At 47.2% G+C, this 14,554-nt stretch overlaps 2 protein-coding genes across 2 annotated transcripts; one reads left to right on the forward strand and one right to left on the reverse strand.

The window, feature by feature from the left end:
• The first annotated feature begins 6,322 nt into the window (after positions 1-6,322).
• Positions 6,323-7,479, forward strand: LOC136529123 (peptidyl-prolyl cis-trans isomerase CYP18-1). The gene is made up of 3 exons (XM_066522192.1): positions 6,323-6,456; positions 6,567-6,803; positions 6,936-7,479. The coding sequence occupies exons 1-3, from the start codon at positions 6,454-6,456 to the stop codon at positions 7,176-7,178; spliced, it is 483 nt and encodes a 160-aa protein (XP_066378289.1). The 5' UTR covers positions 6,323-6,453; the 3' UTR covers positions 7,179-7,479.
• Positions 7,480-8,540: 1,061 nt separating this feature from the next.
• LOC136528314 (barley B recombinant-like protein D) lies at positions 8,541-13,490 on the reverse strand. Its single transcript, XM_066521260.1, has 3 exons — positions 13,220-13,490; positions 10,854-10,976; positions 8,541-9,811 (listed from the first exon to the last, which is right to left on the reverse strand). Exons 2-3 carry the CDS (start codon positions 10,920-10,922, stop codon positions 8,888-8,890), a joined length of 993 nt encoding a protein of 330 aa, XP_066377357.1. The 5' UTR covers positions 10,923-10,976; positions 13,220-13,490; the 3' UTR covers positions 8,541-8,887.
• Positions 13,491-14,554: the final 1,064 nt, after the last annotated feature.

Raw genomic sequence — 14,554 nt, forward strand, 5'->3', positions numbered from 1 at the left:
GAATCTCGATCCCTAGAACGAACGAAGCTTCACTAAGATCTTTCATATCAAACTTTGAGGACAAAAACTTCTTTGTTTCCAGTAGTAGACTGACATCACTACTAGCGAGTAAGATATCATCCACATACAGGACAAGGAAGATAAACTTCCCAGTCTTAAACTTTGCGTAGACACAATTGTCCTCAACATTATCTTTAAACCCAAAATTCTTTATTGTCTGATCAAACTTCAAGTACCACTGTCTTGAAGCTTGTTTTAATCCATAAATGGATTTCTTTAGGCGGCATCCCAAACGTTCTTTTCCTTCTATGACAAAACCTTTCGGTTGTGCCATGTAAATATTTTCCTCTAAGTCTCCGTTGAGAAATGCCGTCTTTACATCCATCTGATGTAATTCTAAATCGTAATGTGCCACTAATGCCATTATGATTCTGAAGGAATCCTTACATGAGACTGGAGAAAAGGTCTCATTGTAATCAATCCATTCTCTTTGTGTAAAGCCTTTTGCCACAAGTCGGGCTTTATATCTCTCTATATTCCCTTGAGAGTCAAGTTTTGTTTTGTAGACCCATTTACAGCCTACTGTTTTGGCTCCTTTAGGAATTATCTCCAAATCCCAAACTTTATTTGCATTCATTGATCTCATCTCATCTTCCATGGCCTCAAGCCACTTTGATGAATGATCACTTTTCATTGCTTCTTCAAATGAGGTGGGATCATCCTCAATTTGAAATTCTTCAGTGTTGTACACTTCATAATCAGTAGGAATAGCTGATTTTCTAACTCTTTGAGACCTTCTAGGGGCCTCCTCAATTGGCACATTTTCTGTTTGAGGCTGTTGTTGCTCCCCCTCATGTGTGGCAATAGGTTCTATAGGATCCTGAGGCACAGGTTCCTCATCATCATTCATTGTTGCCACAGGCGGGATAACAACAGGTGCTGGCACCACAGTGTCTTATACTGTAGGTGCAGCAACAGCAGGTAGTGAGAAAAATGGCTCATGAATGATCGGAGCGGGTGCATACACCCGCTTCTCTTCAAGGTCAATTTCTCAAGCTACCATGCTCCCCCTTATCATTTCATCCTCTAGGAAGACAGCGTGTCTCGTTTCCACAAACTTCGTATGTCTGTTAGGACAGTAGAAACGAAAACCTTTTGACTTTTCTGGGTAGCCAATGAAATGACAACTCACTGTTTTGGGATCTAGCTTCCCAATGTTTGGGTTAAAAACTTTAGCCTCAGCAGGGCTCCCCCACACACGCAAGTGGTTAAGTGAGGGTACTCTTCCTGTCCACAACTCATACGGTGTTTTGGGCACCGACTTACTTGGTACTCTATTGAGAATATGAATGGCGGTTTTTAACGCCTCCATCCACAGACTCGTGGGTAAAGTGGAGTAACTTATCATACTACGCACCATATCCATCAGGGTACGGTTACGCCTTTCAGCTACTCCATTCTGCTGAGGTTCGTCCGGTGTTGAATACTGGGCGACTATACCATTCTCCTGTAAGAACCTTGCAAAAGGTCCAGGAACTTGTCCATATGGGGTATGCCGACCGTAGTACTCTCCTCCACGGTCAGACCTGACTATCTTAATCTTTAAATCATGCTGATTTTCAACTTCTGCTTTAAATATTTTAAATTTATCCAACGCTTCTGTTCTTTCTTTAATTAGATAAATGTAGCCAAACCGAGAGTAATCGTCTGTGAATGTTATGAATGAATCATAACCATCCACACTTTTCACAGGAAAAAGAACCACATATGTCTGTATGAATAATCTGTAGAATTCCTACGCTTTGTTTGGCATCTTTCTTAATTTTCTTTACATACTTTCCTTTTATGCAATCTCTACATTGTTCTAACTCTGAGAGCTCTAATGGAGGAAGAATATCATTCTTAACTAGTCTTTCTATTTTCCCCCTCGAAATATGGCCTAAACGATAGTGCCATAATTTCGACAACGCATCTTGAGCTCTCTTTCGTTTTCTGTTTCCATTGTTCGATGAGGATACATTTTTATTCACATCACATACGGAATTCACATTTTCACGAAGTGATAACAAATAAAGCTCATCTTGTCGGAAGGCAAGACCAATACATTTATTATTAAACAATATCTGACATTTGCCATTTCCAAAATGGCAATCATAACCATCATGGTCCAACTTTGATACAGTAATCAAATTTCTTTGCAAAGAAGGTACATAAAGAACATCTCTAAGAATAATTATGAAGCCATCAGCAAGCTCTAACGGAAGATCACCAACGGCCTCAACATCTGCTTGTTCTCCATTTGCGACTTTAATGAAACTTTCGCTTCTTTGCAAAGTTCTCATCGAACGGAATCCCTATAATGAATTAGCAACATGAATAGTTGCACCTGAATCAATCCACCAAGTAGATTTTGAAAACTTTACATACAAGGATTCATTTACGAACGTAATAATGTTCTCACCTTTATTCTTCATTATCATCTTTAAGAAATCAGGACAATTCTTTTTATAATGCCCCATCTTCTTGCAGTGGAGACACTGGTCTTTAGCCACTGGGAATTGCTGGTTTTGAGACTGTTGCATGGGACCTTTTCCAGATGATTTGGAGGAAGAGCTGTTATTATAGTTCTTTTTCTTATCTTTTAGGTAGTTGACAGAACCACCTTGTGAAACTTTTATTCTTTCCTCCTCCTGCACACACATGGCAATGAGCTTTTCTAAATCCCATTTTTCAGGCTGTATGTTGTAATTAACAACAAATGTGTCAAATTCTTTAGGCAAAGAAGCAAAAATCAAATGAATAAGGAACTCATCCTTGAGTGCCAAATCTATTGGTTTGAGCTTAGATGCCAGATTGCTCATTCTCAGTATGTGCTCTCTAATGCCACTGCCGCCACCAGAGTACCTTTCTGTAACCAGCTGCTTGATCAGCTGGGTTGCATATGTCTTTGAAGAGCCAGTGAACTGACTCTTTATTCTATCTAGGTACTCTGTGACCGTGTCACAGTCTGGAATTGAGCCCACAATGACAGGCTCAATCGTGTTCTTTATCACTGCCAAACACTTCTTGTTGGTAGTGACCCATTTCCTATGCTCAAGGTCATAGGACATCTTTACGGGAGCAAAATCCCGCTCTCTGTTCTGCCATGCAGTATCAGTCTCATCTGTCTCCCTCACCGGTGCCACGGGTTCTTTGGGGCACGGTGTGGTGACAACCCAGTCCACCTCAGCGAGGATAAAGGCTAGGTCTATCTTTTTCTTCCACTCAATATAGTTATCACCTTTTAGAGTGGGGATCTCTTTGATACAACTCATCAAGTTGTATCCTCCTAAAAACATAATTCAAATAGGGTGAGAACAGAAATAACAACAATAATTGCATGCCTTAATTTAACGTTGGTCAAAATTAAAACATACAATTATTTTCTACACTAATTCTACATCACCGTTGGACAGAAATAGAATTAATGTATAACAAAAACATTATAATATTACCATTAATCAACGTTGGTCAGAATAACAACAATATTATAATCAATTTAAAACATATCCATTTTCAAAATTAAATTCTCCCGTTGGTTCGAATTTAATAACGAAAATTACATCTTTAAATACGCAGCGGAAACTTTAACATTTAATAATCTTTTTCCTATTTTCCAGAAGCAAATTTACTATTTACTGAACAAAAAATATCGTTAGATAAATTTTGTACAGTAAATTATCATAAAAAATCAATTCAAATTGATCAAACTGTTTTCTGGAAAATAAGAAAAACAAAAACTGTTACTTTACTATTTATCTGGCCATTTCGGCCCAGCCAGCACACGCGCGGCCCACCAAAATTCGGCCCATGGCCTGTTCTCTCGCGCGCGCGCCAGCCAGCACACCCGGCCCAGCGGCTTGCGGCCCAGCCGCGCGCTCCAGCGCTCCCCCGCGCCCAGGCCGCAACCTGGGCCTGGGCCGGGAATTCGGCCGCGCACCCTTTCCCGCCTGGGCTGCGGCGCTGGCCCAATTAATCTCAGCCACTCGCTCCGATCGGACGGTTGGCCTTCAATGTCGCTGGATCAAAACCAGCGAACGCCGTCGCTCCCTGAACCCTAGGTTCATTCTCTCCCTCTCCTTCTCTCTCACCCCGCAGCGCAGCTCGGAGAGACCCGCAGCAGCAGCCGTCCTCAGTGGCCAAGGGAGAAGAAGGGTGGCACCGTCCAGCGCCCTCTCGCCGGCGTGCGTGCTCGCCCGAGGCTGAGCACGCCGCCGTCGAGGGGCCGCATGGTGGTGCCCTGTTGCCGTGACCGCTTGGCGAGGTGCAGTGCGGATCTCGGCCCTGTCCCGCGCGCCGTTCGGGAGCGACGCCGTGGTCTCCTATCCGCGCGGTGGCGATGCTGCCGGCGGTGGGTAAAAGCCCAGGTAGGCTTCCTTTTTGGGGTTAGGGTTTGGTTTTCCGATTTGAAATCGGTTCCTTTCCTTTCCTTTTCCCCCGCGCGCCGGCGTGCTCGACGGCGAGGTGACCGAGCCACCCTCTTCCCCTTTCTTTGATTCATTTGTTCGGATTTGAGCCCGATTTGACGATTAGGGTTAGGGTTAGGGTTGAGACGGCCACTGTTTACTTTTCCCCGATTTGAAATCGGTTCTTTCTTTTTCTCAGTCAGTCACCGAGCGGTCGATTAGGGTTAGGGTTCTTTCAGATCCGATCCGAAATCGTGATCTCATTCTTTCTCTACCCCTATCTAGATCTACGTGCTAGAAGGCTCTGGTACCATTGTTAACTTTACTTAGGATCTCTAGCAGTAGATCTAGGGTTCGTTCCTTTGAATACGGGATGAACATAGAAGAAAGAACGGAGAGACGAGGAGAGAGGTGGTGGAGTTTAACCTGAGCCCTCGGAGGGAGTCGTGGAGCTGGCCATATCAGCTTCGGTGATGGAGGCAGCACACGGGCTGCGACGGGTGAAGTAGAGGTTGCACGGACGTCGATGCAGTGCGGTCGGGCGTAGCAGTGACGACGGCGAGGATCAGCGGAGCTTCCCGTCGCTGGCTGCGCGCCCTCTTAGATCGGAATTAGGGTTTGTCGGTGGAGTTTGCGGCTCACGGCGAACCTCGTGCTTTGAGCCGCCGGCCCCCCACCTCTTTATATATAGCGCAGTGCGACGGGGGCCCACCAACCATGTAGGGTTGGGCACCCCCGATCAGGGCGCGAGACCAAGGCCCAATAGGCCGTTGGGCTTATTGGTCAAGAGATCAATCTAACAGAAGGTGCTGAAGAGGACGAGAACTTCCACACGCACTAGACGGCCTTGAGTGCTGCCCCAGCTCTGGACAAGAGTTGTGGTGTTCTTGATCCCCATGACTCGTGCCCTGTCTATGGCTTCTCCAAAGTAGTTAGTCCACGCTAGAGAATAAGATGGATGGAGAAGGGGGCAAGTCTGCTTACAACACAGTACAGTGCAATGTGGCATTCAGCAGATTTGATGGGCACTAAATCTGGAAGGTGCATGTTGAAGGAAAGCACATATTCTTTGCTTTGGTAAGAGGCCAAAGAAATGTTGGCTCTGTGCCCTGCCCACCTGATTCTTGACTGCCCTTTTGCCACACAATGGACGGCCACTGGGAGCACCAAGCACGGCTGATGTAAGTATGTAACAGTAGGGCAGCAATTGAAGGTGTCGCGGCTGCCATGGGTGCCGGAACTACAATTCCACTTTCCACAGCTACTTGCTGCTCTGAGCCTGGCAAATGTGGGAACATCCGCATACGATGATGTTGCCTTGAGGAACAAGCCTGCCTTCGCTCGCCCGGCTCCTTCACAACTGCAAGCAAGAAGCGCGCGGGCCTGGCATGGCAATGCTGTTTCCTGTTTGCCACGCAAAAATCATGTTATATTGTTGTTGATGCAATGATGCCTGGTGCATATGCCTATCGTTTGCCTGCAAATATGCAACACTTCGTATACCTTTCGTTCGAGGCCCGTGGCTGCCTCTGGCTCATGTCATGCCACTTGCCAAACAGGCAGTGAGCATTTTGTCGAACACGTTGTGACCATGAGCTATGGTGCCTCATTTACAGAGCAACAAGACCACATAGGCCAGTGCGGAGGAATAAGCGACCAAGAGTCCTGCTTGCCCGCCATCCCGCTGCGCAACGCTGGCTGGCCCGGAGGGGTCGGGACCCCCTTCTTTGAACAGCCAGCGTTTGACGCTTTGACCTCGAGGCGGCTGGACTGGGAAGCAAAGGAATTCCAGCCGGCCCATACATAGTGTGACCCAACAAACCCATGAGCCCAACACGGCCCAGGTCGCCTTCTTCCAGACACCACCAGATTCGTCGCTTCTCCGGCCCTTGCACAGCATAGCCACAATTTCACCCGTAGCCTGCCTCGCCGGCTCGCCGCCTCCTAAACCCGCCGCCTCCCCCTTACCGGCCTTCTCCGCGCCTCCTGCCACGCTCCGCGCGGCGCCATGGTGAGCCTTCTCTCCCGCTCGATCTGTATGCTATTCTATCCTATCGTATCCCGTGCTGACTCCTTGAATCGACGAACTGACGGATGGATGGACGGTTGTGGCTGTGGCAGTCGGTGACGCTACACACGAACTTGGGGGACATCAAGTGCGAGGTGTTCTGCGACCAGGTGCCCCGCACGGCGGAGAACTTCCTGGCCCTCTGCGCCAGCGGCTACTACGATGGCACGGTCTTCCACCGCAACATCAAGGGCTTCATGATCCAGGGCGGCGACCCCACCGGCACCGGCAAGGGCGGCACCTCCATCTGGGGCACCAAGTTCGCCGACGAGTTCAGGGAGTCCCTCAAGGTTAGTGATTTGGTTGGCTTCTCGATTGCTTGCTTTGTTTCTCGATTGATTTATCCTCTGACGACGAGCGAGTTGAACCCTCGCCGTCGCCCTCGCTTACTGAATGAATACTGAAATTGGTTTGGTGGGCAGCACAACGCGCGGGGGATCATGTCGATGGCCAACAGCGGGCCCAACACCAACGGCAGCCAGTTCTTCATCACCTACGCCAAGCAGCCGCACCTCAACGGCCACTACACCGTCTTCGCCAAGGTCATCCACGGGTTCGAGGTGCTCGACCTCATGGAGAAGGCGCAGACCGGCCCCGGGGACAGGCCGCTCGCCGAGATCAGGCTCAACCGCGTCACCATCCACGCCAACCCGCTCGCCCTCTGAACTGGAACTACTACTGCCTTGCTTTGCCCTCCACTTGCTCCTGTCCTGGCTGGCTCATCCACCAGGATCTGTTCATGGTTAGACCTGCCTGGTTGCAGGTTGCATGTCATCAACATTGCTTTCCACTGCAAATGCAACGGCATGTAACTGCCTTGTGAAATCCGGATGAGGAGAGTAATTTCGCGAGGACACTTCGATTTTGAAACATCAATCTGTAGCTGTCTAATTTACTGACTGATGCTGTGACATGTAACCTTTTGGGTATTGGCTAGATTTGTTTTGCCTGTTTTTTGCTTCGGAATCATCAAAATCTTAACCGGACATGTTTGGCAGTTTTTTTTTCAAACGGTTTCGTCTAAGAAGCCAGAGAAGCAACCTATAACCTATACTACCTCCGTCCCGTATTATCTGTCGTTCTAGCGACAGTAGTATGTTCCGAATTAACTGTCGTCTAGGAGACTGTAGATGGGCATCACACCTTCGTCTAGCCTGCAACATTCCTGTCACCCGATCAGGCATCCCACCTCCCACTGTTTTCATCCACTCGTTCGTCCAGGAGCTCGCGTTGTTTATTGTTTTTCTGCTGAAACAGAGAGCTGTCATCTGTACTGTTTTTGTAGGTTTGCCTTGGTCTTCGCACATGTATCCCAACGACAGATAATACGGGACGGAGGGAGTAGGCGGCTTCACCCTTTTCATTGAAGAAAATGGCTTCTCCCATCTGCAGCTTCTCTCGCAGTTCCAAAGGGGCTTAAATGGAGCTAATCCTAGTGCTCCCTCTGTTCCAAAAAAATAAAAATTGTAATTCTAGGTTTGAAATAAGCCAAATTTTATTAAGTTTGCACCATGTTCGTTTGTTGGTTTCAGCCAGGCTTATTCAATCAGCCAACAGTGTTTTACTCTCACAATAAACCAGCACCAGCCAGTCCAAACCAGCCCAGAAACCAACCAGCGAACACGCCGTTGGACCAGGCAGATAGAAAATATTGTCAATCCAAATGTTTCTAAATATGTTTATTATGAAGATATTTCATAATTAATCTAATGATATTTATTCATTTAGTATTTCTTATAGATCTAGTTAAATTGTTTTACTTCTGGAAAACGAGAATAGTATTTCTTTGGGGACGGAGAGGGTTGTCTTGGTTTTTCTTCTGAGCTCTGAGCATAGACCTGACCTATGACCTACCTGAATGTGAGTGCCGGTGTTTACCATTTTCAGACTCGCGCTGGTCTTTACTGTTCTCACTCCTGGAGCATTTTCAGACTTGCATCCTAATAAAGACTACAGATCGTCAGTTCTGCTAATAATTCAGCAGAGCCACCAAAAAATGTGCCTGTCTGGAACGAAGGCCATGATCCTGAAGCTAATTATATATAGTAGGCATTCCACTACCACCAGTCGAATCAGATGTCAAACTGTACAGCTATCTCACGACGAATTCTTGAGAGTTACAATTACACTTCAATTCTCGCGGACTGCGGCGTTCCAGCCTCGCGAGCACAGTTTATCAGTCCAGCAAAAAGAAAGGGGGAACCTACCGCGCTGTGATTTCCTGAACGCAAAACTCTACCTCCATCCGCTACAAACCAATGACATTACAGAACATGGAACAAGTGAGGCTTTCAGGGATGCAGGAGAAGCGGCACTTGTATGATCTCCCCCTTCCAGCTTGAATGGCGGATACAGCAGCGTTGGCCGCTGGGGCCTACCGGATGGTGATGTACCTGTTTGTGCCATGCTTGGCCCAGTGGTCCTTGAGGTCCACCGGAATCGAGAGATCATGGCCTTCTGCTGCCAGCCGGCTGAGCAGCTTTGTGAACGCACCGCCGCTCATCTTCCTTCCCCCCATGCGAGCGTGGCGCCTGTTGGGCATCACTGGGAGTGGGTACATGGACATGTTCGTGGTGCAGCAAGATGACTGCCACCCACCATTGCCCCATTTGTAGCACTGATGGAGCTCCCCTGTGCATGAACAGGCAGGTGCAGGCATGGTTGACTCATCGAACGCGACCTGGTTCAGGCCAAGGTCTTGGTCCTTCCACTCATTCTTCATCACAGAAGCACGGGCTGAATCTCCTGCTACACCAGTCATCCCCCCATTCTTCCAATCACCAATTGCTTTCTTGGTTTTGCGGAGTACACCTGATGGCCTCTTCAATGGAGAAGCTTGAGAATTACTCTTCCTTGGCTTCTTAGCCTTCCCGATGCTTCCGGGAGCTGTTGTGATAGGGTATGCTTCTGATATGTGCATCTCCCTGACATGGTCATATGGAGAATCGGCCAGCTGCAGTGGGGATGTTTGGACATGAGATAGCTGGTCATGGTGGTGGATGTTCTTTGTTCCATTGAGAGGAGGTCCTTGGTGAAATCCATTCCCATTATTCATATTAAACCCATTTGTACGGGCAAGTTCAAGTGCAGCAAGGGCATTGTCCCTCTCCACAATTGCAGCATTCCGCTCAGCCATCGCATCATCCCGCTGAGCGAATGCCATATCTCGCTCAGCTATAGCAGCTTTCTTCTCAGCAAGAGCATGGTCTCTTTCTCGGATGGCACTGTCCTTCTCATTCATCAGTGCCAGGAGATTCATACTATGATGGTCTTTTAGCTGCCTTTGAGGCATCATCCACTGAAACACAGAAAATAAATTATAAGTCCATTGTCTTTAGGAAAAATATACTTGCATTAAACAAAAATAGCTAGCAGGCTACCAATAGTCATCTATGCTGAAATTTAACACAAATTTCCACACCGCTTGCTATAAAGTTATATAGCACAAGAAACCAAATATTTTATAACAGCAAACAACAGTAATATTGCTTGTCACAGAATAACTTCAAAATTTAGATTATATTAAATTTACACTATCGAGGTTGAGTACTCGTTGATACAATAAACAGGGCTCATGATAAAGGCACTCCCAACGAGAGAAGCCAAAGGCACTGAAGCATGTCCGGCAGAAAGAAGTTACTACTAGACAAGTTTAATCTAGATGACTGGGAGAAAATGAATGAGGTGTTTGTAAGTTCCGACTTCCCTCCAGCAACATTAAGGTACAGGCAGTTGCATGATTGCGTCTCTAATAATTCATTCCAAAATGAGGAACAGCAAATGCGTTTTGACACATTAAGTTGCAAAACAACATAGCAGATATGATCAACACAGAAATGGCAGAACTGATTGGATATATTGGCCCAGATGTAACCTCTTTCTCATAAGAACTCTGAGCCTATAACTACCTGTACAGAAAGAGCAATAAAAATGCACAATCATAACTTTCCTCAAAAAAAAAAAAAAGCACCATCATAACCTCCTTCCCCATGTAGAAATTGTAACCTATGAGCAGTTCAGCCATTAGGTCAGTCAAGATGAACAACTGGTAGACTAGTCTTTATCTTTCTCCGTCTTAGTATAATCAGGCTTTAAGCTATCAAATAAAGCTGGAATCGTATGCTTTTGGTGCAGAAAAGGCATTTAAGCTTTTTGGATATTCATAGAAATGTTTGGGACACACATCCTTAAAAATCAAGCTTCAAAGCACCAAAACATCCAGTGGTGATAACAGTTGAATAGATGTCCTAGGCCACGTTTAGTCTGTCTTTCATATGTCGAAGTAACAACTTTAAATATGAAACGCTGCATAAGAATTCTAGATGACGAACTACACAAACCTGAGTATGAAGCGCTTTATATTGGTCAGGCCTTTGCCTGCCATTTTCTCTATGCCCAAGGTTGTCCATTATCGCATCTGCTTGCAGCCGGAAAATAGGGCAGCTATGACATCAGTGGATCACCTGCAAAACGCAAGGAACAAAATCAACGACCAAAAAAAAGTTTGCCAAACAAAAACCTAGCTAGATGTTGCAAGTTTATAGCTCCATAGCAATCTGCCAATCTGGAACAGGGAAGAGATGAAATGCACAAAGGAATAAATAACACATTACCTCAATGGCAGCAAGTTCAAAAAAGGAAATTTGTGACAACAGAAGGAGCAAAACTGGGATATGGACAAACAAGAAACTACACGTGTATGGATCCAGGTCCACCTACCACCAGGGGTATGGTATGATATGAAAACATTTAAATCATGTTAATTATTGAGTTATGACTACAAAACATTAGAAGAGAGCTATGGATTGACTACGGATCGAGAACTCTATTAACCGAAACATGAGCTCAATCTGGATTGTCGCCAAAAAAATTGCAGCAAAATATACTAGTCCCTAACATCAGTTGTATACTCTTTGTGACAGGAGGCATGAACAAATGCATGGTGTACTCCCCACAACAGTAAAATAGCATGCAATATCTACAAGGGCTTGTTCCAAATGGTCACCAGGAATTCCAATAGCTCACACGCCATATCCTCGACAAAGCTGAGTAAACAAGAGAATTAAATGTAGTGTCTTCCCCTAAAAGACATTGAAGCTTCTTACAACCTACCCCAAAAGCAACTGGTTTTACACAGTACAACAAACGCATGCATGCACCGGTCACATATGGCAAGTGTACACTCAGACTAATGGCATGCACGTTAACCAAACACCTGCTAACAAAGCCATTAACTTGTGAACAACGGCTGTCTGAGGAAGTATTATAGGCACGAGGCTGAACCTGATCTTTCACAGGTCTAAAGCACAGAAAACGCTCCAGCTGAAGCAATGGCAAACAATCACCATGCGCTTTTCAACCTTTTACAGATGGTTCAACGCGGGGCCTGATAGCCCTACCAGACAATCAATCGCCTAATCAGCCAATGCTCATACAATACTATCCAAACATGTTTGGAATTAATATGCACTGCATTAAAAGCTCTATTAACTGAAACATGATCTCAATCTGGATGGTCATAAAAGTTTAGCAGCAAAATATGCTAGTACCTAACATCAGTTGCATACAATTCGTGACAGGAGGCATGAATAAATGCATGTAATGCATACTCCCAAGTCCCGACAGTAAAACAGCATGCAATGTCTACCAAGGGTTTTTGTTCCAAATGATCACCAGGAATTCCAGTGGCTAAGTAGATCGCACCCCATGTCCACGACATAGCTGACAGAGCTGAGTAAACAAGAGTAACCGAAAGGCGTTGAAGCTTTTTGCAAATCCTATCGCAACAGCAACTGGCTTTATGGACTGCGGTAACATTCCAAATGCAATTCATGCATGCACCAGCCACGTATGGCAAGCGTACACTCAGACTAATGGCATGCAGGCTAACTAAACACACGCCAACAAAGCGAAACCGATAAACTTGCCTATCCGTAATCATTATTAGGAGAGAATTCGCCAAGTTTAAAAGCAATGAACTCGCGAACAACGGCTGTCTGCGGAAGTATTAATTGCATGACTCTGAATCTGAACGTCACAGTCCTAAAACACCGCAAGATCTCCCGACAAAGCAGCGGCACACAATCTCCATCTGCGTTGAACCTTTGACAGGTGGCTCAACGCGGGAACCGACAACCCTACCAGACAGTCAAACCTCAAATCAGTCAATGCTCATACTAATACTACACTAACCGAACACCTTTGGGATCAACAACCTAGCATGGCACCGGGAGCTGCAGCGGTGCTAGCTCGCACTACTCGAGCACCAAATCCCCATCCTACCACCAACTCCAACGGTACCAGCAGCACTACTGTCCTGCTGCCACTTCACCGTGCAAAACCCCCCACATGCACCTCACTCACACAGTCACACTCACACCTCAGGGGCATCACATCACATACGAGGAGCAGCTCAACCGGCCCCATCCTCTCCCTCCTCAAATCGGGCCAGGAGGCCGCACTAGAAACGGGGCGGGAACCGCACAGACACGAATCAGATGAGGCGCTAAACCCTAGATCACCCTAATCAGCCCAAACGCCGCGGGGGGTTCGGTGGGAGCGAGTCCCGGGAGCGCAGCCGCGGCTAATCCAATGCGGCCTCCCCCGCGCGACGCGGAGGAAACTGGTGGGAAATCGCTGCTGGTAAACGAATCAATCATCAATCAGTCATGGGTTGGAGAGGGGGGAGGGGGGGGCGGTTACGCACACTGTCAGCAGCGTTGTCCTCCCTTGCACAGACGCTTCCGAAGGACGGGCGGGCGCGGGCGCGGGCGACCGGCCTACCGGCCCCGGCGCTCCGGCAGTCCGCCGCCGGCGAGCGAGCGAGCACAAGTGGGGGAAGCGGCCGTGGATCTGAGGCGAGGCTCCGGGGTAGCTGCTGGCCTGCTGCAGCTGCCTTTCTCTGTCTTGTCCTCTCTCTCTCGCTCTCTCTTGTCCTCTCTCTCTCGTTCTCTCTGGTCTTTTTTTTTTTTGGCTGGTGTGGGGGTTGCGGGAGCAGCCGTGGGGAGTGCAGTGCGAACTTGCGGTCCGTGTAGAGTCGGAGGAAATGGTGCGTCAGTGCGTGGGGACGGGATGGCCCACTGGTCAGAGGTAGACGGGGAGAGGAGGGAGATGTGGAACGCACCCTGCGTTTGCCAGTCTCACAACGGTGCGCCCGAATTTTTTACTTTTTAGCATTTTTTCGAAAGTTTCTCACAAATAGATCCCTGACGGAAAGAATTCAGAAAATGGACCTTACCTCGGCGCCACCGATGCTGACGCCGAGCTCGGCGCCAGCGTCCCTGGCGCCGAGCCCCTGGGCTGAGGCAAACTTACATGGAAGGAAGCTCGGCGCCAGTCACTCTGACGCCGAGCTCGGCGCCGTAGATGCTGGCGCCGAGCATGCAGTACGACGTGCGTGAATAGCAAAGTACGACGTGCGTGATTTTACAGCAGAGGTCAGAGGGCCAGATTACGCCAGAGGGGAGGAAGGAAAGAAGAATCCGCTGGATCAGGGACATGCAGCCGGGCGGGCAGGGCCAAGCCTTGCCGTTTGTGTGCGCGACGTCATTTTCTGCACGGCCGCGGCTCGTGCGGTGCCTCGGGGCGGATCCAACGATATATATGGTTGAAAAAACTCTTCTTTTTCCATATAAATTGCCCATGTTAACGGTACGGTGACACCCGGTAACACAAATCTAACAACCAAACTATATCCCTCGAATTTCAATGAATCCACTATCATCCCTCAAATCTTGCACACAACTATATGTATATCACTAATTTCAGGTATCAGATAATCTCTGACAGACAAAACACAAAAAAAACATACTATAAATCTCTTAGCCACTAAACCACAGAACCTTTACACACCGCATCTGATGATCCTTTCTCAGGATCTGATTGCGCCGCTAATCCAAAAGTTATCTTCCGCACCGATTCTCTTTTATCCGCTCCTTTGGTACACCAACCTTCATAAAAGAACAAATATAAAATCTTTCACTCATACTGCAAAGCTACAGCTTATATAGGCCCCGTTCGCTTCGCTGAAAAAATAAGTCGA

The sequence above is a fragment of the Miscanthus floridulus genome, chromosome 19 (assembly GCF_019320115.1).
Source record: "Miscanthus floridulus cultivar M001 chromosome 19, ASM1932011v1, whole genome shotgun sequence".
NCBI classification, from domain to species: Eukaryota; Viridiplantae; Streptophyta; class Magnoliopsida; order Poales; family Poaceae; genus Miscanthus; species Miscanthus floridulus.

Excerpts from the sequence above, each read along its gene's own strand:
- LOC136529123 (XM_066522192.1), top strand. Across the intron at positions 6,804-6,935 it reads AGTTCAGGGAGTCCCTCAAG|CACAACGCGCGGGGGATCAT; the intron begins GTTAGTGATTTG and ends TTTGGTGGGCAG.
- LOC136528314 (XM_066521260.1), bottom strand. The coding sequence starts at position 10,922 with ATGGACAACCTTGGGCATAGAGAAAATGGCAGGCAAAGGCCTGACCAA. Across the intron at positions 9,812-10,853 it reads ATAAAGCGCTTCATACTCAG|TGGATGATGCCTCAAAGGCA; the intron begins GTTTGTGTAGTT and ends TCTGTGTTTCAG.